This window comes from Cuculus canorus, chromosome 2 (genome assembly GCF_017976375.1).
Source record: "Cuculus canorus isolate bCucCan1 chromosome 2, bCucCan1.pri, whole genome shotgun sequence".
Taxonomy (NCBI): Eukaryota; Metazoa; Chordata; class Aves; order Cuculiformes; family Cuculidae; genus Cuculus; species Cuculus canorus.
In genome coordinates, this window is record NC_071402.1 from 128786695 (window position 1) to 128811335 (window position 24641).

Consider the following 24641-nt stretch of genomic DNA (forward strand, 5'->3'; position numbering starts at 1 on the left):
TCCCCTTTACTTCCCAATTATCTTACAGAAGTGGAGAACACATGAGACCTGAGAGGTCCATTCTGAGAGACGCTGCCCACTTTAAATTCTCTTTTTGACTTGCAAACATTAACTTCTTTTTTTTTTTTCATGTATAACAGTCCTGGATGTCTTCACTGACTTGTTACTTTTCTGAATGTTGTCTAATGTACATTGTGTTCATATTCCAAGAAACATTAATTTCTACAGCACTCATTTGTACTTTTCATAGAAATGTGTAGCTGCCTAGTGTCCTCCCTACACAGAGATTATCACAATACCATGGTATGTACCACTAATCTCTGAAGGGAAGCTGTAAATATCTGATTGTTGCATGCTATGTTATCTGCTGAAGAGCATTAACGAATGCATTCCTTTTAATGTTAACATGTTAATGATGCTGCAATACAAGCAAAAATTTTAGTGTCTCAATTTTTTTTAAAAAAAAGAAAAAGAGACATTTATTTAAATCTTTTTAGGATCAGAACCCAAATATATACATTATTCTGTCACTGAAAATAGCTTAGCATGGCAGGCTTAATGCTCTGCAGCTTCCTTTTAAAAACTCCCTGTTTTAAAGCCATTAGCTAGCCATTGATAATTAGAGGTAATCATTAATCCTTAAACTGACTTCAGTCAGTAGCTTCCAGCTTGAAAAAACTTCTTTTCTTTCTTCACAAATGTTGAAAACTGTACAGTAAAGCACTGTCTTTCCATAAATGTGCAGATGGTCTCACTCCTGGGGCCTTCACTAATTTCTTATACCTGTGTGATTTACCTTGTGATCTCTCAGTGCAATCCCCCATGACAGCAGTCCAGAGATGCAGTGCCAGAGGGACTTAGACAAGGTCATCACCTCATCATTTAAAAGAGTGCATTGGTGCATAACTCACAGAATTACCTACACATTTCTATGTCTCAGGCTTTGGAATGCTGACTGGATTCTTCACTGAACTATCAGCTTCAGCAAAGTCCAGCTGTCCTTTGTGTCCCATTTCCTTGGGACGGCTCCCATTTACAGTATAAGGTACCTCCTCCATGTAAACAGCTCTGAAATAGGAAAGCCCTATTTACCTTCTGGGGCTTACCACCTCTGCCCTTGCACCAGTAGAGTTCAGTATTGGTCTAAGGTCTCATTTCCCAAATTCTGCCCATCTCCCCATGCTGTCCAAGGGAATATTTCAAGCACTCCTCTGAGGAGGGACAAATAGGAAAGTTCTGGCTCTTCCCAATGTCATCGAAGGAGGAAAATTACTGCAAATTAGTGCCCTGCTGTGGAGGAAACTTCTGGAAACTACAGAGATTTCTACAAATTTCCAGAGGTTACAAATGAGCTTTGCATGTTGCCTTAATTACAGAGTCCCAATCTCTTTTTCTATGATTGAAAAAACTGTGAAAGGTTTGAAACAGAAAATGGAGAAAGGGTCATCTCTCTGTTGACAGCGCTGTTATCCACTGAATGGCAAAAAGGCAAGTTACAGAAGTTGTTGGCTGATTTGTATTTTATCAAATAAAAGCAGCAGTATTATTCCATGGCATTCCACTCTGTGACATATCATACTCTATTAGAGAGTACAAAAATTTTTAAAGCTGAGTTGCCAATGGGGAGCCCTGCAAGAGTAGGGATTGCTACTAAAAGAGGTAACCAGTCCTCACGCTTTCAGAGAGGTTGTATTCTGAAAGCTGGCATCTGTGCCACAGTCAAAGCAGTATTTATGTTTCAATGAAATACTGGAGTCATGAACCTCAGTGATTTGGAGCTGCTCTATTTATAAGCAGATAGTCAAGACAACATTTTTGGAAGGCAGCCACTGGATTGTACTGTATTGTGTAATAAATCACACTAAAAAGATGCTCCCTGTCAAGCTGGAGATACTTTTAGAAGACATCAGTTACAGAAACCATCACACTTATGTGACTATTACTACTTTTGTTAGTGACACAAACTTATTTCATACACACTGTAAGATCCCAGATGACTTCACCTAAGATTTCACATGGATCACAATACTACAGGCTCTTAAATCTAGTGGAGAGGTCTCATCTTCTTTTTTCATTTTAAAGTACAATGCAGTACAATTAAGGCATGGTATTCCTTTGACAGGTATGAAATTATCTCCATCTCACCTCCTTAGGGAGTGCGTTGAAATTTAGCCATTTAAAAGATCTCTAGCCAATGTTTCAACTGCTCTGAACTCACATAAATTTTATCAGCTCTAAATTTCTGGAAAGGGTCACTGTTGAGAGGTAGTCCCTTCAGGAGTATACAGTACAACATGACTAAGCTACAACCTCTTCTCAGGTTATTGTTCTCATGTATTTTGTTCAAAGTACAGCCAACAGTACTGGGTATTATAGCACAAGGATATAACAAAAAGTGTACAACCAAAGTGGCAAACCTCCCACTTACTTTATTAACAAACAGAAGCAGATACCTTGCCTAGGGATATGACTACAATGCACAGTGCAGCAAGACACAAAGAAGTGTAGCCTTAAAATGAGTCAGCATGGATACTTATAAACTTTTGCCAGAGGGACTTGGTTTTGTACAGGTTATTTCATACTGCTAAGAAAAGGTAATTTTTCTCAGTGCAGTGCATTAGCCCCTCTAAACCTTCTTCCAGCCTGCAAGATTACTTTGGAGAGAGAGATAAATTACTTATAGTCTCTGTGTTTACATTTTAACACCGTGCCATAGAGACAAAATCATTTAGCATGGGTGGTGCATAAGAACTCTTCAGATATTTCACAGCTTAAGACTGGATTGAACCTGTCTGCACTTCCACTGCAGGTATAGAGGTACAGGCTTAGAATGATATCCCTAAACAGATATGGATGAAAACATGATTTACTGAACTTTCCCAGAAGTATGTAAATAACCATTACCTAGAATAGAGATGAATTTAACCAGGAACAGCATCCAAATCCAGATGTAGATACCTAACTATAGTGTAGGAATCTATGTGAGCCGAGGGTCTAAACTCTCATTGTATTTCATACAAACAGCAGAGTCAGTTTAGTTACCTACGCGAAGACATCCAGCAGCTTTGGAGATACAGGGGGACCTACCCTGGCCACCTGTTGACTCTTGAAAAGGGGCACAATATCCCAGAGTTCCAGTGTCATAGTTGTGAGCCACAGCAGTAAACATCAGCCTCTCCAGTGCATCTCCCATGGCACTGGACTTGTATGTTTTTGCACGCTGTATTCAGGTCCTAGTTGGTACAAGAAGCGAAGTCTAGAAAGTTATTCAAACAACCAGTGTTTATTCCTGTTTAAGGGTGAGTCACAGAGCTCTCCATTTGGCTGCATCACCCAGCGCTCCTCAAAGGGACCTGAGTGAGACTCACATGCAGACACCTACACTGCATGGACATGCCTAGATTTCTGAATTTGACCCCGAACTCATCTCTGTTCATGTATGCCTTTTAAACCATAATTTAATGTGAAATAAGAAGACAAAAATCACAACTTCTTCAATATTATTGAGTCAATCGACCTAAAAGCTCCGGCAGAAAAAACATTTTAGGAAGCCTTCCCTTAATGCTATTCTCCATCCAATTTTAAGTTACTGGGGCAGAGAAGGTCTCTTGGGTAGAAAACAGAGGAACTCAAGCTTCTTTTTCCAAATATGAAGTCATCTCTCTTCATGTTCAAAGCAGAAAGGACATAAGGAAGGGAATCACATAAGCAAATTTTTCAACTAAGGTCTGAAAAAGTATGGCTGCTTTCCATATCTACCTTTAGGGTACTAATACAAATTGTTTCTACACAGCAGGATGAACTCTCTGTTTCCTATCAATGACTTGTATATTGTTGTTTTTCCTTGCAAAAATCATAGTCTAATCTGTGCAGCTAATACTGTTATAGTAACTTATGATGACAATGATCTTGATTTTACTGAGTATAATATCATTCATAAACAGCATGGTCAACAAAGCACTTAGCACTTTGTTAATTCCACAGTCCTTACACAACCTCATATGCCACAAATAGTATGGAACTGCAGTTACACAATAGCTTCCAATAAATAGTAACTAACTTGTTTTTTAGCTTAAAAAGGATTGACAGAATTGACTGCAATTTCAAAGTGATACTTCATGTAACAGTTTGAACGGAATTTCACTAAATGTGCTAAAAATGTTATAAGCACAATAATAAATAGAATACAATGGGAAGTCTTTTAAATTTTTAAAGAAGCACAGAATTTGTGTATATTTTCCTGTGTTTTATTACAGCACTATGAATCACTGCAGCTATTTTGGAATACTGTACATATGAATTAAATTAAGGAGAGCTATTAGGAGAAAGTATGCAACTAAAAGCACTCCCTGTTTTTTCTTAATCCTAAATCTGACCTTGTTAACAAGCAGGTGCAAGACTTCACACTACAACCAAGAACAATAAAGAGACATGCTATCCTCATTTTTTTCTCTAATTGTTTTTTTCTCCAAATCTTATTAGCTCCCATGCATTTTATATGATATTCACCATTATCCCCTTTTATTCTTTTCAAGGTTATTGTAGAAATAAATGTATAATCCTTTGATCTCCCACATCATGCAAAAGTAATCTATAAGAATATAGCGTATGCCATGATATGAGAAATGTATCCTGTTTGAATTCCTCAGTCAGAAGAATTACATACCTGTGGCACCCTCTGCGAAAGTTCTCTGCAGCGAATTACTCCCATTGCTGTTACTGAGCACCGCAATGAAAAGTCACAGCAAAAAATAAGCATGTGTATATACCTTAAGTAGGTAAAATCCTTATTAACTCTTTCACTATTCTTTACCAGGGTAAAGGATGTCTAAAAGTAATACATAATTATATAAACAGGTAAAGTATTCAGAATCCAATTAAATGTTCTTAATGGCATCGCCTCTTCTTTGCATTCTAAAGTGACACAAAGGAAGAGTAATGAAAAGCAGAATCAAAATCCAACTTCAAATCTTAATAGGGGAACAGATTAATTTTACCTGAAAATCTTAACAGAAGAGCAGACGGATACATAGAAAGATGACACCTAATGGTCAATTTTTTACAGCTATGATTTTAAAGATGCTACATTTCACAGAATTAGTGAAAGTATTGAAGCCAAACATTTATTCTTGGCTCAGACAGTGATTTACTGTGTGGTCTCTATAGTGTTTTGAAAATACAAAACACAACACCATTACATCAGATAATGGCTATTTTATGAATACTTTTGTTAGACTTCCTTTTATTAAACTGCAGATTTACAAGAAAACGTAAGGTGGAAATTATGAAACTGTGTTGCCCTCAGCTTCCCACATTAAAAAAATAACCCTATTAGTAATAAGCATTGTACTGCCTAAAAAACATTGTTGGAAACCTTGGAAATAAGTAGTTTAAACATCCAGGGAATTTTTTCCTGCTATGAAATGCTTCCTTGGTCACTATCCTCTGCTTGACTTACATCACCTACCTAAACTTAACTTCCCTCCATAAAGTTTGTAGGCAGACGTGCAAAGGTCAAATTAAATCACCAGTAGATTTTATAATCCTATTCCTTCTATTGAAGAGATCATGAGGCATATGCATATAACGCACATTAAATCACTAATAGCTTATATAATCTCACTTCTCCTAGTCAATAAACCTTTTCTACTATACTATAATATCATCATCTATAGTCCTTTAAATCACGTTAGCCTCTACTAAATGTGAATGTGGCTTAAAGCACAGTCAGACAAGTACTACGATTTACAACATTGATAGCTCAAACTTACTCTTAGGCAGCACAGTATCCAAAACAAAGTTTGTGTCTTGTTTAATTATAAAAAAATGAGAGCAAAAAAGTCTTCTGTTTAATAAAGAGCAGAACCTCTGCCCATCTGGAAGTATCGTTTATAGGAACCTCCACATTCTCACGTTTTGACACCTACACAGATATTTTCTCACAGAACCACTTTTTGTATTAGAAAGGAAATAATTTTTTTCTGATAATGATAATGAATTATGATGATTTCAAAAGATATTTTCTCAGCTCAGAGAGAGGCTCATTAGTGCTAATGAAATATGCATCTAGATGTAACCAGCTCCCTGGCATGCTGACTATGAGTTTAACAGTTAAAATTTCACAAAGTGTTGATAAAAAATACTAAAACCTGCTGCTTCTCTTTCTAAATTTCGTCCTGAGCTTATGGAAAAAATATTTGTGTATCTTGGTCTGAACTTCACAGTTTTAATCCCACTATAAAGCAATATTCATCAATATTTCTTTTATAATGTGCTAGTGTTGGTAATATGGGATCTGGCCCAAATTGACCAATATTATACACTTTCATTACTCTCGGGAGGCCCAATCTTGCAAACATAAATGCACATATGTAACTTTGCTCAGGCTAGTAGCCTGATTAAAATGAAGAGTTAACATGTAAATATATTCAGCCACACATCTAAGCATTTGCAGGATCAGTCCCAGATTTCCCCACAGCAGTCTTCCCAGGGACTTTGGTGGCCAAAGACACAGGATCCTAAATCCTGAGGTGTTTCTCCTGCTACAGAGTGTCTAGATCTGAAAACCTATTCATGAGCACAAGTTCAGCTTCTCCTTTTCCAGCAACACCAGTAGCTGGAGCAACTAAAGAAATTAGGACCAAATTCTGAAAGTATTCTGAAGAGCACAACTCTCAACTAACACACTAAAATACCTCATTGTTGCTTGCCTTTACTGTATTCATAGGAGACTTTCTGGCTTTGGAGAGCTCATTACAAGTTATCCTCCAGATATCAGACTAGCTGTAAGGAGTTGATTCTGTAAGGTGTCAGGTCTGCAAACACACCATAGGGGTTTCCTCACTTATTCCCACTTCAAAGCAGCATTAAGAACAATTTCTCTTTATTGCAGATTTTAACTAGATTTTTTTCCCCTGTGATGATTAATTAGACATTTGTTACAATTTGCCTTCTTTCCACCTCTAAGAATAAATGTCCCCTTCTGCTACTCAGACACAAACAAAATGTTTTGAGAAGCAATCACTTGCTGAAAAAAAAAATGGAAATTGGGCTTCTGTGTTGTGAGGAATGTACACACATAGCACAGTGAAATTTAACACGGGTAAATGATCTGACTACCTCAAAGTGAAGTTTTTGCCTTCCTACAGTGGCCTTTCACCCTGCCCTTTCCTCCAATCTGAGCAGAGCTGATGTTGATGGAACATATAATGGCTCCTTTCCTGTGTAGTAAAGTCAGCAATAAAGCTCAGTAATTAAGGTGACCGGGGAGGCCCAGCCCAGCAGGCTAGTGGTGTGGCGAACACTTTCAGAACTTCAAACAATATCAAAGTCACTGAAAAACTGGCCTAGTTCAGGACTGGTTTGAATTAAGCCTCACTTCCACACGCTCTTTTCAAATCCAAGCTCAAACAAGAAAGCCAAGGCCTTCTGGATTTCATTATAGCCAATTATCTTATCTGTTTCATCTCAGGCCTGACCCTAAGGCTGGCAAACAGCTATTCAGCGGGTTTGTGTGGTTGTTTGAGAAAGCCTCCAGCCATCCAATGGCCTGAGGAACTGCTAATTAAAACACAGTTGCCCCCTGCCTCTAGTGATTAAATATTTTCAAGCTTTTGTAAATAATTTTTCCATTCTTTGCCCCAAGCCTCAGAGGTCCAATACATGCAGTAATTTATTTAGTTTGTCAAAGAATACTGCTGGAAATAAAACTATAATAGAAACTTAGGAAACTCTTGTATCTTGCCTAACTTCTGCAAGTGACATTCTACAAGCTTGCAAAACATGTATACTGTTTCTTATGTAATTAAGACTCAATAACCGTATTGTGTTTGAAGTGATACAGTGTACAACAGGCCCTACATTTTGTTGACAATCATTATGTTTCTTCAGATGTCAACCAGAAAATCATGTTCATAGGCTTAATGAGATCTGGATGCTGCAGAAATGATACTGAGTAATAGCGGTGCTCCAGAAATGGGTAGACAAGAAGGTGGATCACACTTCCAAAGCTCGTTTGAAACATCCTACCAGTAGCATACCTATATGTCTCAGCTGACAAAGAACACTTCCAGAATACAGGTCCATGTCACCATGCTCCTAATAAATTCTTGTCATTCAGATTTACATAAAAGACAAAGAACTCAATGTCTTTCATCTGGGCCGGAGAATTTATCTCCTTCCACATCTCAAGCCCTGGGAAGACATCACCTTTTGCATCAGATTAGAAGACTTGATTCTAGCCTGGTTCTAGGATTGGCCCCAGCCAGCGCACTGGTTCATGTGACCCCATGTCTTGCGTGCAGCCACTGTCACCAGTACTGGGAGTTTGTACATCTCGTGCAATACGATGGAATGTGAGGAACAACTTGCAAGACCACTCAAACTTTTAACTTCTTACCTCTTAGTATCATCCCTAACAATAACAAACAAATTTATATTAGTACAATGCATAGGAGGTACTGTCATGAACAAAAACCCCACTGCATATGACACTGTAGAGAAGGATAAAAAGATGGCTCCTGTTTATATGCCCTATGGGGACTTGCAGAACTACAGGCAGAGTTGTACAAGCTAACAAAATTGAAGCAATCTTAGCAGTATAGGAAATTAACTACTATCCAGTTTTGTGAGAGGCAATATAGCAAAATAGAAACATAATAAAAGATTTCGAGGAGTCGTTTTGTGACTGTTTATGAGAATATCCAGAAAGTATGAACATTATCACCAGAAAAAGCAGAAAACCTGTAGCTACTATCGTGATCTGGAAAATTAAATTCATAGGAACTTTCTGAGAATGATATTGCAACAATAAAAAAAAATGGCAGAAGGTTAGAAATAATTTTATCTGTTTGGAATGGTAGTATATTCTGTATTCCACAGACATGCTACAGAAAGAATCTGCAAAATTTAGATATTGCTGGGTTGTGGCTTCTAACAGATCAGGTAGAAGGTGACACAAGAACTTCCCTGAGTGACAGAGAGAAAGGCAGATTTGCCTATAGAGAGTGGCAGTTGGAACGGCTTGTGGGTAAAAATTCAGTAAGGTTGATTTTGAATAAAGGCAAATTTCCTCAATTAGTATATCTTGAAGTTACTATAAATTTTCACGATGCACAGAGGAGACAGAACAGAGACATAGTTCTGAAGTAGTTAGCTGAAAAACAATAATTGAATTAACATTGTGTATTAACCGTCCTCTAGACAGACAAAAATAAGTAGGAGAAAGGATCAAGACCAAAAGCAAAATGCCTTGGAATCACTGAAGGAAGCTCAAGGAAGAAAATATTGATTCTTCCACAAGATAAGTTAAATGAGCTACTTGATATGTCAGGTAGAGGCCGGGGACCACCAAGCATGGAAGCCAGAGCAGATGAATTTTCAAGTCAAAGATAATCAGGGTCAATAAATTGGATGACACACAGGCTAAGGAAAATGAATATGAAATATAGCTTATGAGTTTTTGAGCTAGGAAGGCTTTATGTTAATAATGGTTTCAGAGGAAAGGAAAGCTGAGATGCTACTTTGGAGAATGTCTAGAACTGAGCCAGAGAGCAGACAGCAACCTGTACACTTAATGGTCTTGGTTATAGAGACTGAGAAAGCAAGGAGGATGACAGGGAGCTTAGCAGCACTTTTTCTTTTCAATGAAACCTGATTGTATCACAAGGGACAATATCCTCTGGTGAAAGGGAATGAGTCCCAGGTAGATCAGAAGACGAAAAAGAATGAGGCCCTAGAGCCAAGTAAAAGAGTTTGAGAAGAACAGATGAAGAGTAGCTTTGTGATCACAGACATTGGACAGAGCTGTGGGAGGAAAGGGGAGCTAGGGGTGCTGTGAAAAATTTGGTGAGTGTCCAAATTATTACTCCAAGAGAAAAATGTGAAACTGGAGTGTGGGGAGCAATATTTTCTATATTGAAAATTATTTCTACTGTTTGTTGCTACTGGAAAAGTATTTCAAATAGTTTGAAGTTCTTATATTGGCTTTGCAAGACCATAAAAGACAACATAAAATTTTCTGGGTTTGTTCACTAATTTTTTTCCATAGAGGTCAATGACTAAACTTGACAGAGCAAGAGCTCACCCACTGCATGCTTTCACTTTCAGAGGCAATTAATACTTCTTCACAGTGGCCCATTTGAAGGTAGAGAGTGGGAATGGAATCACTGCCACCTTGGTCAGTTGGAAATCACAGGGTCTTTAAGCTGTTACAATCTATACATTTCTTTCCCCGGCATTGTTTGCAGCTTCTGAAAAGAATTATATTGGAAAAGATGGACATCTTTATGAAAGTTTTTCTTTGTAGAACAAGATGAGGTAAATGAGCAGACATTAAATTGTCATTTTCAGATTCAAGGGAAAACAGTTTCCACAGAGAGCTCATTACATAGGCAGCGAATAAAGCACGAGAAGTGAGAATTCCAGTGACACAGGAATGGAAGAACTTGCAGAGGTATAACAATACTTTCTTGCTCTGTAAACATACTGACTGGAGAGGCAGGAAGGTTGTGTTGGATTGAATATGGAGGTAATTAGCCCCCACTCTCCTATCAGCCTAATAATACAGGATTAGAACTGCAACTTTTTTGAGTAACATCCCCTTTTACTAAAATATAATCTTTTTCTGATATCTGTCATTTTGATATCTTTCAGAGGGAGGTTTCTTTTAAGAGTGAGGAGGGGGAGAAATAACTCTAAACAGCCTGACAACAAAGGTATTCACTTCAGATGTGATGAAGTCAGGTTCAAGTCCCTGATTTATAAGAATGGGGGATGTGAAATTGTTTTCAGTCTCATTCAGGGATGGGATTTTTCAGTTAAGGTTTTTTTTGCTTCCTAGACTGATGTCCTCATCATGAGGCTAGAAATGAGCATTGTCACAAAAGGGTTTGAAACACAAGCTTGTTTTTTTTTTTTTTCCTTGGGAACTTCCAAATAGTTTTGGTTTTGTTCCAGTGTAGAAGAAAAATCACATGTCAAAACCACGGACAGTTGCTACTTACTGGAACTGCTGTCTTTAGTCATCTCTACTTAGTAATGCACACCCTGTACAGAAGGGAGAAAGCAGCAGAGGCAAGTCAATTTACTGACGGGGAGAAAAGAAACAAATAAGCCACGTCTTCACTTTAGCCATCCGCCTTATATCATCTGATATAGTGTACACTTCTATGCATGACAGAGGAGAAATGCATCCCAGACATAGCAATTTTCAAGCTGTTTTATACTGTACTGTAATTTGTTTGGTTTCATTTTTTCATGTTTTTTTAATAAACTAATAAATTTCATAATTTTATTTTAACACCTGATATAAATATGCCTAAAACATTTGTGACAGGTACACATATGAATGATCTAATTAAATACTTTGACAGCTTATTTGGTTTTGAGTGCTTGTATACAAACTTAAAGATTTGATTACTTAATTAGGTTAAATGTAGTTACACCTTCTAAGATCAGATCCTGTCACATGTACTTGGTGAAGATCCACTGCTTTCTCAAACTCTTTTAACAATGACTTATGAAAGAAGATACTCTTTCGTATAAGTACCAGCACTGCAACTTAGCCATTAACTGTGGTGGTGTGCAGAACTGAGGCCTGCATTAGCTAATGACACAAATGACCAATTTGTGTCAATGTATATGTGACCCAAGTATATGTGACCACTGGAGAAAGACCCCATTTTGCATGAAAAAATATACAAATATAGCAAACATCTAAGTCACACTATGACTGAGCATTTTTCTTGTAAGAGTTTGAAGTCTAACGGATTCCCTCACACTGGGTAGCAACTTATTCTTCAAGAAGCTATATTGATTTAATGGGATTACTGGTGGCTCAAGCAGTACCGTTAATACCACATAATCATGAGTCATAGACCTCCCTGAACTTTTTCATTAGATATCTATTTTTAAGACATTTGTGTTTTCATAGTTTCAAACATCAATTCCACAAGAATAAAAGCTGACTTTAAAATGTAACAAAATACTCAGACTTGGGCTCCAACAACATCCAGTAAAAAGAAACCTCATATAATCTTGCAGCACTGAGCACAGTGCTCTTCAGCATAATTCAGGATTTCAACATCCGACTCTTGCCAGATTTTTCTATTTTTCTGCAAAATTACTGGAGCTTTATCTGTTAGAATATATTTTCTATGAAAATGACCCTTTCCTTTCATTCAATTACTTTATGGGCAAAGAGTAGCACAGCTACACAGAATCATTAGGGTTAAAAGATGTCTCCAAGGAGTTATTAGTGCAAAAGCATGAGAACATCTAGGCATGCCCTGGAGGTACCCACACAAACTTACACTGACACAGGTGCGTGGGCACACACAGAACCTCACAATACTTCTTTGCAGTCTTGTTTGAAAGGAGCAAAATAAAAACGCCCATTTCTTTCTCTTGTTTAAGTATTAAAAGAAGAATAGCGGAGGTCTCATTACCTAAGCTGGCTAAAGAAAGCATGAATAAGAACCATGTAGCTGAAAGGCCTCTGTTTCTGCTGTTCTTGAAACAACACTTCTGTCTGATTCTGGATAATGGGTTTTTAATAAAAATATCCACCAAAGGAAAACAATTAAACAATACATAAACCACCAGGGTGCAATCTAATGGTTCTGTTACAGTCTGGGTCTGTTCCAGCAAAGAACATGTGGATATTTTTTACAGGCTACAGCATAGTTCTCAAAGTTATTATAAAGCAACAAAATTTAAATTGGGGCTGGACAATGATACAATTGCTCAGTGTTGCTGCAGGACTTTAAATTCAGACTTGAAATTTATCTCCATCTAAATACCACAAATATTTTGAATTTTATGATAAAAATATCTTCTGTACTCTTGCATCTTCCTGGATGATTCCTGTGATATTTCTCACCTTTCCATCAAAGTATTTGTCAATATGGTAATTCTTTATCTCTACACCTCTAGTCTTTCATCTTTCTGACTTGATAACAATTGGAAAACAGTTATGTTGGAAAAGACCTCAATTAATCTTCAGTGCTTTGGAACTACAGACCATGTATGGCTTGGGGTTTTAATCATAGAGTTTTAACCCGAACCACATAAACCTGACGCATGCCATATTTTATTATCCTTTCTTCTCCATCCCCTACTCTGCCATGTCAATAAAAGAAACTGTGCATCTGTTGAAAAGTAAGCTGACACTAATTAATTTCTGTAATGAAAGGTTTCACTTCTGTTGTTCAAGTGCATTGAAGGAGCATCATTTACAGTTTTAGAAATCCTGGTACAGTAAAGGTGAAAATTTAGTGTAGTTTGTTGAGAAGAAGTTAGACTTTCCAAATAAAAATAAACAACTAGGAAGAAAAAGATGTCGCAGGTTATAAACAGTGTTGCCAGTTTTAGCTTTATGGTGAACTTCAAAGTATAACAAAATGTTGAAAAGCTGTTTGTACCGGGGTTTCAAATCCTTTTAGCTCTGCTTCTCCATTTCCTAAGGATTTTGTCTATACCGCCCAATAGTAATCATCTGAATGCTCAGAACACTTGACAAGAAATGAGAAAAAAGTATGAATATTTACCATTATTACAAAAACTGCATGACTGTACTCAAAAAAAAAATGTCTGAAAGCCACAAATCCTCAGGAATATTGCATATTTAGATATGAAACTTATACTCTAAGCAGATTTAAAAAATAGTTTTCCAAGTAAACTTCTACCTTCTTCAAACTTCTTCAAAAGGAACTGTTCAGGCACTTGTAAGTCATCTATTATAGCTGTTTGGTGTACATTTCTTTGAATTCTTCTAAGACACTTTCTATGGCAGAAGGGAAAAGAAAGACATTTCTTGTTGAAATGCTCATCTTTTAATGACACTTGGAAGAAATGTACAAAAGCAGAAATGGAAAACTGATTGAAACTGTAACTTATGACTCCATAGAATGTTGTGAGTGGCTGAAAGTAAACTACATACATCCATTCAGAAATCGTCATGTAGATTTCCTAGAACTTCCATGACTGTGTTATCTTCAGCTGTATTTTCCTTCATAAAAGCAGTAGTATGCCCATGACAATGCAGAAGGACTGTGGATAATTAGTACTCTCAATAATGTCCATCTACATTTGAGTAAATCATTAAATATTATCTGTCTCTCATACATATGACTCAGAGATTCTGCTTTTCTGTTTACGCAGTAAAATGCTGAACACATTGCTGTCAGCAGATAGAGAAGAGAGATAACAACAGCTGGGATAATTTTTACCAGTTATTGTAAAGCAAAATATTGAAAAATAAGTCATTTATTTCCACTAGTGAAGATAAATCAAACATTATTTTGCATTGGCTGTTGCCAGTGGAGTTCACTAATAATTTCACAAGAGATTAAAGGTTTGAAGATGTTAGTTCTGTCTACTCCTATTTCTTTTATAGACTCATGAGGCTGAGTGGCTAACTTGGCTTTTTATTTCCTTTCCCACACTTCTGTCTATTTACCTCTTCAGATTTGAACCAGAAACTGAGTCTTACCACATTTTTCAGACCCAGTCTAGCATAATACAGCCTCAGCAACAGCCTCTGGAACTTACAGCCATAAAAATTAATAGCATTAAGTTATGGGCATTTAGAATTATTGTTTAAAAGGACTCTTTTCTCAAATGTTATTCTTGGTGGAATTCGTTAAACCTTATCACAATATACCATTGTTCTATGGCTCATTGTAACTACTTAGGTGCAGCTAGGAAAAAAAAAAGTTAATTTTTGTCTCCTACATTCATTTGCTATGTTTATCAGAAATCAAGGTTTCTACTCAGTCAGAGAATTATATAATAATGCAGAACAGTGGTGTCAAAGAAAGCCATAATAATATTCAACTCAATATAAATTGATGGTTCGCCCTCATGTGGTGTATTTAGCTAATTTCTAGGAAACAGCAGAGCTTCAGAGATGAGCAGTTCCAATGATTTGGCAACTGGATACATTTCTAGTTGAAGAGAGGTTGAAAAGACTAGAAATGTATTTTGTGAGAAGAAAAATACGAAAAGATGACACAGATAATGAAAATGTATTTAAAATAATAAATATGGATAGGCAGGAATGTGCACTTCATCCACATATATAGTACATGAACAAACAGACATTTAATGAAAGCAGAAGAACAGTGATTTGAGTTAAAACAAAGAATTTTTGGGTTTTGGACACACGTACTTAAGACCATGAAACTTAATACCAGCAGGATACAGAAAACATAAAATTTTTTATGTCCAGTTCCTTAGTGAACCAAAAGTTACAAAGGCAACATTTAAAGGAAAATTACATTAATATATACAAATATATACTATCCATACTATATATTTGATATATATATAATTTTTATATATAGTATATATTTGAGATATATGATTTGTAATCATATGAAAAAACATAAGAAAAACATAGCAATATTTCCTTTGAGTGTTCTTTTTAGAGTTTATTTATGAAATTGTAACCTAAAAAGTAAAAAAATAAAATATTCAGTACCTATGCTGAAACAGAGTTAACAAAGAGAATATATCTGAAAAAAACCAACAAAATTACATTTACAAATATTTTCATTTGAAATGTAAAAATTAAATGTAATCATATTGAGAAATAGAAAAATCAGACAAAAAAGGGTGGGGGTACATCAATGAAATATCTCAAATAACCTTAACTACACCCTGTAAGGCCACAAGACTACAATGAATATTTCTTAACATTTGTGATTAGAGAGTAGAACACATAGAGTGTTAAGCATCTTTATTTTCTCCTAAAGCAAGCACTGGGAACTGTAAGACATAGTGAAGATTTTCTGCACACCTTCATTTTATTTCACTTTTACACTTTGAAATGTGTGGTTTCCATTATGTATTTAATTTTGAATTCCCCTTGCTTAAAATTATTATTTAGGGGAAATAATAGATTTTTTTTCTGTATTTTAAATTAAATTGTAGATGTAGTTCATCCTTAACTCTGCCTTAATGTCACCTATGTCTTTTGAATTTGCTCATCTTCATAAATTAAAATCATATCTACAGTGCTAAAAGTTGCACTCAAAGACAGCATCATCATGAGCTATATCTAATCATTCCAAGGAAGAAACACACACATACACTTTTCATTTTATGTAGGCTTTTATGGCCGGGTTCATTGATATGCTGTGGCTGTTTTACGCTACTCCGGAGTAGAGCAAAGCAGCCAGAGCATACCGGCTGGTTAAGCTAAATTTACAGCTCCTTTGTTGAATAAAAGCAGCGCAAAGCAGCTGGAAGGCACACCCAGTTTTCTTCTGTTTCTTGTTTCTCCCTCACTTTTCTGAACACTCCCATTTGTTTCCACTGCCTCCCATGTCTTCTGCATTCTGCTCTGTGGAAACACATCTCCTGTCCTCTGCAAACACCAACTACATGCGTGTGTGTGCATATACAACACAGACCTCTGCCTCTGTCTGCTGCCTCCTTCACTGAGCACATCTGGTATAAGTCGAGCTTATGAAAATAATTATTTGAACATTAGTAGTTAACAATTGCTCTTATTTCTTCTAAAACTATTGGCACAAGAGAGTGGATTACATCCCTATAAACTTCAATGTAGAATCATCCTTTTATAAAACAGCCACCATATTTGATTTGCTTTTAAAGAGATTAAAGCAAATTTAACCCAAATAGATGGAAGTAAATGATAAACCAACACTCTCTAGAGGCAAAGATAATCAGATTTTGAAAAAATGGAAAAGTGTGTGCTTTTTTGTTATCGTAGGGGAAAAGAAGAGATGCCTGCCCTTTAGAAACAGGACATTCTTTCAAGGACTTTTGTAGCTAGATCGGTTGCTTAACTATGACAAACATCCATCAAGCAGAAGTTTTCTGGCAAAATTAAAAAGCATAGTGATTTGATTACTAAACTTTTTAATTCTACAGAAACTTCTCCTTCAATTTCTACAACCTTCTTGTAGTTAACACGAGCGAGCACATATTGTTAGTGGAAATGTAAAGGAAACAGACGGAAAACCATGTTCTTTTATAAATGACAGAGCAGTTTTCATCTTCAAACCAGCTACAGATTTTAAATTTTATTTTGCACTAGTTGGGCATTTTTTTTAGTTTAAAAATAGACTAAAGGCTCTTTTTGTAGCACTGAAATCAAAATGGCAGACACAAACCAGCACCATAATTTTCCCTGTTTCCCACTAGAGTCCCACTGGAGCCATTCACCCAGCATGCCTTTGAAGTGATCATTCTGGCTTACGCCTCTAAATCATCTTCAACTTTTCTGCATTTTTACACATGAAAGTTACTTTTTCCTGAAGAAATAGAATTTTTTTTCTTTTTTGATAGTTTGGGGGAGGAGCAAGATTGAGTCTCATTCATTCCCAAAAAGATTTAGTTAAAAGTGACTTTTTTAGTGATTTATGCACTGCAAAATCACTCCTGTTCAGCTACCTGCATGTACACGTGTGTGTGTAAATGTTTTTACTATTCTACAAATAGATTCTGGCCTAAGAACAATATACCTCATGTGTAATACATCATCATATATAATACCTGATTATTGGCAAAACTCTAGAGGCAGAAAAAAAGGCTTGGTTTCTGTTTCTGTGGACATTATCATTCAGAAGAATCTGTGCTGTGAAATTTGACAGTCAATAAAGCAGTAATGAGCTACCTGGTGTAATGGTTGCTCACACTCTAAATATGTGCTTAGGAAGAAACTAGGGCTCTACTGGCGAGAAAGAGAAGGTTATGTGTACCCCCTAGGGAGCTTTAGATTATTTTAATGCAAATTTCTTGGTTCTTCAGAACTCAAATGTCTAGGCTCTTGAGACAGCCAGGAAGCAGGACGCATCATTTTCTCTCCAAACAGGCTCCACCCATCTGCAAACTTATTTACACTTTGATTATTTTGGAGAGAAATTCCACTAACACTCTCCTGTCTTTGCTAGGGATTGAATACTGCCTAATTTCTCTGTCTACTGAGAAGTAGGTAAGAAGTGAAAACCTGTCGATGTTGTCTGTTATTTTTCTCTTAAAATAGAGGACAGACAACATTTTCCCCACCCCTTGTTAGGGTCTTCTCTATAATCTGTCTAACCATTCAGACCAGATCCAGAGAAAATAGTTACCTGGTCTATCCTATGTAATTTACAGATTTTTGTATTTGGCCTGCAAAAAGTTCCACGCAGTTGTTTCTTTGATCCCCACTCAAAACTCTCAGTTGCCAGTCATACCAAATTCGTATGAGTAAGCTCTACAGAGGGTACAAAGACTGCACTCAGGTGAAAATGGAACTTAGGATGTATGGAAAAATTTGCTGTCATTCCTAGTCTTTTGGAGGAAATGAAACCAGCAGCATCTATTGTAATCAGTAAACAGAAATACATTACTTCTTAAAAAAACAGTTAACTATTCAACACAATGTATAACCTTCACATTAATTATAACAATAATTGCAAGTTTAAATGGATGTATTTAAAATAGTAACATTAAATTTTGAACCACCAGCGATTCTTTTAAGGGAGATCCTACATTTCACTTTGCACTTATCAGTATTAAATATATATATAATTAAGTGTCTATTTTAGTGGTATGTCTGCAAATGATTAGTCAGTGTGTAGCAGTTTACATGAATTTTATTTCCCTGAATAGTGCTGCTTTGCTTAGGCACAGAAATTGAAATTCCCTCTAACAGCGAAACAGAGCAATAAGTACAGCAGCAACATTAGCCACTTAAGACATTTACTAGTGTACCTTAAACTAGAACTGCAAATTATACATTTGAAAAGGTATTATTAAACTCAGGTATTTGTGGACAGGAAACAAATTATGGTTGCGATCTCAGTTACACGAGTCTTCTGTTCAATAATCTGGGATCACCACAGGGTTAGATGGCCAAATTACCTTGGGACACGTTGGATCCTTGCCAAGAACTTTGGGGTGATCATACCAGGTATATGAACATCAGACACTAATACCACTGATTTGAACCATCTAGTAAAATCTCATCAAAGAATAAGACAGGTCGTGGAAAGAGCTTGAGGAAATACTGAGGTTTAGAAAATTTGGAGCCTATAACTGACTATTTAATTAGACTCCTTTTAAACACAGGCAAATGTTGTAAATAAAATTAAAACCTTCTCCGCAACAATAATAATATGATATTGTGAATGTGTAGGGCCATTTCTGTGTCTAGGGCTTAGACATCTAATTCAATTAGTTTTATATTTTTTCTGATGTTTTTTCAAAATATAGTCAAAAGTTGCATAGGATAAATGCACTACTTCAAACTAAAGTCTTGAAAATGATTGGAGGTGCACGTTAGTTGTCTGATTGCCTCTCTTGTATATCAATTTTCACTGAATGAAACATATTTTCGAACGTGTAGCTCTTGCCCAGTCTTGAGATATGAATGCCCACTAAACCCTTCTGCTGGAATGCTTTACAATGAAAGGAAATAGTGTATTTAAGATAGCATTCCTGAGAGTCTAAGTGTGTTTTAAACAGGTTTTATCTCCTCTGGTCCCATGAAAATAAGACTAAAGATTATGACTCATCACCTATGAAAGAATAAAATGTCATTTAGAATGAGCTATTTAAAGCAAACAGAAATACAGCATGCAACAATTCCTATAACTCTTACTGAAATAATTCACAATTATTTACTTTCAAGTAAATAATACTATGGCAATCAGTAGAAAAAGCCAGCTGGACAAATCTGTGGAGCACCATGAAGAAACTTTTAAGTGAATGAAGAACATTGCATTCAGACCAATTTTTCATATTATTTTCTATCTGTTCCATTGCATGTAACTGCTATCAACAAGAACATGAACAGTAATTTTCTCCTGCGTGGTATAAATGCTAACATTTAAATCTTGTAGGTAGGGAAGCAAACTCAAAGTAATTTTGCTGGCATGACGAAATAATGATAAAATGAGTGACAGATTAAATCATTACACATTTTTTTGGTTGATTCTGTGTGGATTACCAGAATTAAATTATACATATGTATTATTTGTTAAGCTTTCATATACTGGCATACCAGGATTAACTTAGATTCATTGTAGGTCTTTCTCCCATCTTTGAAGATTACATTAGCTCTTATACATGTGCTTATGTTCTACAACCAGTTTTCCTAACTTTAAAAGAAAAAGGTACCAACCTGAATGCTGTGAGATACTCAACATCACCCATAGGAGGATCCAAGCCACCTGTCCAAGCAATATTTATGTTGTACCCTTCACCAGGGCCACTTCCAACCTGAAACATAGGAATAAAGTACCAAAAGGAGTGAAGAGGAGGAAAAAAAGAGGAGGAAAAGAGAGAGGGAAATGAAAGAAAAAAAGAAAAAGTTCTTAAACGTGCTTTAGAAACAAACATCAAACAACATGTCAGATTGGCCCAGCTTTGTTTGACAAGGACTGCTCTGGGTTATGCACTTGTTCTCCACTGGTGCCCTGCTCCCAGTGGACAATTTGGTAATCTGGTGTAATTTAAAGAACCAGAGAAGGACGAGAAAATTAGGGGTAATCATGCAACGCAATTACCTGAAAGATACAAATAAAAACGGGGCTCTAAAGAAATAAACCTGACCTCATTTGGGGCTCCACTGCCGGGAAAGAAGTTGCCTTCATCATAGCGATGGAGGGAAACATACAGGATGCTGGGGTCAGCATAAAAAGCCTGCTGGGTACCGTTGCCATGGTGAACATCCTAAAGGAGAAAGAAAACAGATGACAAATGTAATAATGTCCAACTCAGTGTAGAGATCTCAGTTCTGCTTTCTTTCACCCCCCCGCTCCCTCTCTCTGTTTCTCTCCCTCTCCCTTGCCCTCCTTTTGTCTTTTGCTTTCCCCCTCCCTTCACCAGCCCATACTTCCTGAACTTTCAGGCAAATTACTCTTTAATGCACTCATTTTTTAAACTGGCTTCTAAAAATCAGGAAACCATAGTGAGCGTGCCCTGGAGACTCCAGATGAGCAGTCATTGAGAAATCCCAGTCCTTTTGTACAATTAGATATTTATACACCGGCTCTTTGTACTCCTTGCCCCAGTGATGGAATCTAGCATCCTGTTTTATGGAGGAGTTTTATGACTTATTAACTGCCAACAGTTCATAACCCCTCAGGCTTAATTAACTAGCCTCATTGGCCTCTGAAGAAAGACTAATGTTTAAACTACACACTAGTATTTTGCAGAAAGATCTATGGTTTACAGAGCTTTTTCACAATTCTTGACAGAACACTAAACATTAGTGTATTCATTGATTTGCCAAGTCCCACTATTGAGGTCAAAGGCTCTGCGACCAGCTGAGTAAATTGGCTTTCTTGAAACATTCAGTTCAGTTAGCAGTCCCTCAGCAGTTAGATCCACATCAAAAGAGATGCCAGATGCGGAAAGGACTTCATACTTCATTTTTGCAAAATCATGACGGCAACAGTTGAAGACACAGGAATATGATCTCATTAGCTGTTAAATCATCTGGCAGATAGGACCGTGCGTTCCACAATCAAGGAGTGATCTTGGCCATTCTCCATATTTCAAACATTATATAATGCCAGTGAAAAGAAACTCTGTCATTAAATAAAATATTGAAAAAGAAATACTGACAGCATATCTATATAACAAAGGCTGATGATGTGGACTTTTCCTCCTTTTCATTTTTTTTTATTCACAGTTCTATTATTGTACTGCTATTGCGGTTAGACACAAGAAATTTTACAAGTGAAAATGGAAAACCTATTTGTCCTTCAAAAAGAGAAAAATGAGTTTTTAAGCTCTCCACTGGCATTTGTAAGAAGTTGAAAAATTATAGATATTCTTGATTTTCTCCTTTAATCCATCCCTTTGCAATTTCTTATTTAAAGAGAGAATTCAGCAGGACAGGCAAAGTAATCTGAAGAGCAATACTGTGACCCAAACTGTATTTATTCCACAAGTGCTATGAGGTCTGAATCAAATTCAGTATCAGGGAACAATGGTCATATTTTCCTCAGGGTGCCTGGACTCCAGGAAGGTTCAAGTTAGTTATACGTTGCCAATGTCACAGCAAGCACTGCCTATTGCTTGCACTCCGCCACCTGATGTAGCCCATGACTTTCACTCCTGTTGTTCAGGACTCTCTACATTGATTGAGTCTTACTCACGCTGCATCGTGCTTGACTTGGACCTCCTCTGGAACCCCTGCGGGGTAATGTTATGACGGTTACTTTAACTTTCTCAGTTGAAAGTACTTGAAACAACATGAGGATGAAGTTAGAGCCCAACTGTGCCTTAATGCCAAGGTTAAATGTAACACACATTGGAGGTGCAAGGAAGCACGTGCTGGTGTGGTGGGTGTCAGAGATTTGAAGCCAGCCAGGATAGTGTTGGAGAGCTCTGGCTGGCAAATAAAGCCAAATCTGGCATGCAGACTAACAACAAATTTCCATCCAGTCTTCAACTGTGACCGAATTAATTGGTTTACTCCAAAACAGACCTAGATCATGCTAAAATACATGCAAGTGTGGATGGTCTTGGAACAAGGATTGTAACAACAACCTGAGAAGCTACGTTGTCCATGTAGTTATATCTACAGAGACTATGATTAAAACCATAATAGGGCTTCATTTTGTGATTTTAATTAGTTTTTATTTTCCATGTATATTTGAGGCTTTAACTGGATTCTTGCTGTAACAGTTTCCAAATGAAAAGAAAAAATATTAAATGGGCATACAGAGCTCTTTTTTTTTAACTTTTATTCAAAACTCAAAGATAGCTTTCTTGTCTGAACTTTAATTCCACAACAGATTACTCTATTTTGAAGAGCAGTAACATCTCTGGTTAGACAAAGGAATGTGACTGTGGGTGCTACCATGTGGGAAATGTGTTCATATTCTGCCCTTAGTAGATCTAATGTATTCAGAATATAAAATCAGTTAAAAAATGGAGATCTATTCAAGTGGTGGAATGAAGAAAGAAAAGTGATGTAGAAAAAAATGATGGAAAGATTAAAAAGTAAAAAGTTAAGAATTGGTGCCTGAGCATATGTAACAGCTATGAAGATTACACTTGATTTGTAACTAGAGTACAGTTTAATGTGTGGGATTGAACAATACTTCTTAACATTTACATTGTAATAGCCTGTATCATTGCCAAAGAGCATGGGGTCCTGCCATGCTAGTCACTATCGAAATATAGCCTTAAAGGTTAATTTCAAGTCTAACATCTGTAGTCCCATTCATTTCTCTAGATGCTCAAAACTCTCTGTTGGTGTACCTAGGGCTGTTTCTATTAAGCTGTTCAATAATTCAGTTTCGATTGTGATTTATCCATAGTTTGCATGCATAAGAAATTTTCCGTATGAATTTTTGTGTATCATTGCACTGACCATGAGGCAGACTAGGGACTGGAGTGCAACTGCTCCGGGAATGAAGTAATCTGTGTCAGTCACATTTCTCCTTTTTCACCAGCTGAGTTATTCTGGCCAATGGGATAGAGTCAGACAGAGGCTAAGCATTCCCTGTCTACTTTCCTGCCTAAGGATAGGTGTCTTCACAGGTAATCATTTGCACAGGTAATGATTTGCACATTTAACTTTGCCTTGCAAAATTGAAGCTGAATTCTTAAATGCTTATTGGCAGAGTAGGTCAAATAGAAGTGATTCCTTTTCCCAGCAAGGTGAATGTAACACAGTCAAAAAGATTGAAAAAAATAACAGAATCCAAACTTTGAATAGGTTTTTCTTATTAAAAACAGGAATAAACACAGAGTTAAGTTTTGGCTGGCATTTACAGCAATAAAACTCAATGAACTGTAAAATTCAAGTCAGCAAAATACAGTGAAAGTGAATTTTTCAAAAATACTGTTTTCTTGCAGTTTAGAATTAAGTGCCTAAGTGATAGTAGAACACATTGAGAAATATTTGAAAAGCATTGTAAGAATACCTAACCTAATCATATACTCATTCTACCACTCATTTTTCACTTGCCATTCACTTGCCACTCTCCCACCCTCCCCCTTTCTCTGCTTCTCTTCAACAGGCAGTACTCATGTTTAACTGAACAAAAGTGCTAGATGGTAAGGCCATGACTTCACAATAGGGTTTAATTATGAGTGCAGATATGAACAAGATTTAGACTATTAAGCCCTGCACTTCAAAAACCCTTTAACATATTTTGTCTTTAAATCTTTTATCACCTGCAAAAATTAATTAAGTACAGATGTAACAGGTTAGGTTTTGATGCCAGGGTTCATTTCCTGTCTATGCTTTGTCAGACACCCTATTACACCTCCTCATGAACTGTAGGAAAACAAAAATGGTGGTCATAAATCAGCATTCAACTTTCTTTCGGCTGTGCATTGGGCTGATCCTTTAAGTGCAAGGCAGAACTCCAATTCATTATTCATGAAAATAATATAGACAACATGCCAGATGTCATCTGCATTTAAATAATCCATTTGTTAAAAATATTAAGTATTGTGTAAGAATGCCTTCTATTAAAATACAAGACTAATCCAATGAAGTGGATTTTTAATCACGTAGCTTTCCTTCAGGGAACCATCAAAAGCTGGCATACATGACTTGAAACTTCTTAGAGGGAATGACCTGTTGATTTGTTTAATAATATCAAAGTTACACAACAACTCGAATCATTGCTAGCTGGGGGAAGTAGCCAATTTTGTTA

The 24641-nt window shown here is 36.5% G+C and overlaps 1 protein-coding gene across 15 annotated transcripts in view; it reads right to left on the reverse strand.

The window, feature by feature from the left end:
* HDAC9 (histone deacetylase 9) overlaps positions 1-24641 on the reverse strand; it is a 458974-nt gene that overhangs the window by 75371 nt on the left and 358962 nt on the right. For all 15 annotated transcript variants that reach the window (XM_054058870.1, XM_054058867.1, XM_054058866.1 and 12 more), the window contains 2 exons: positions 20569-20688; positions 20138-20235 (listed from right to left, as the gene is read on the reverse strand). In XM_054058870.1, the coding sequence (XP_053914845.1) occupies positions 20138-20235; positions 20569-20688 (218 nt within the window). The remainder of the gene's footprint in view (positions 1-20137; positions 20236-20568; positions 20689-24641) is intronic.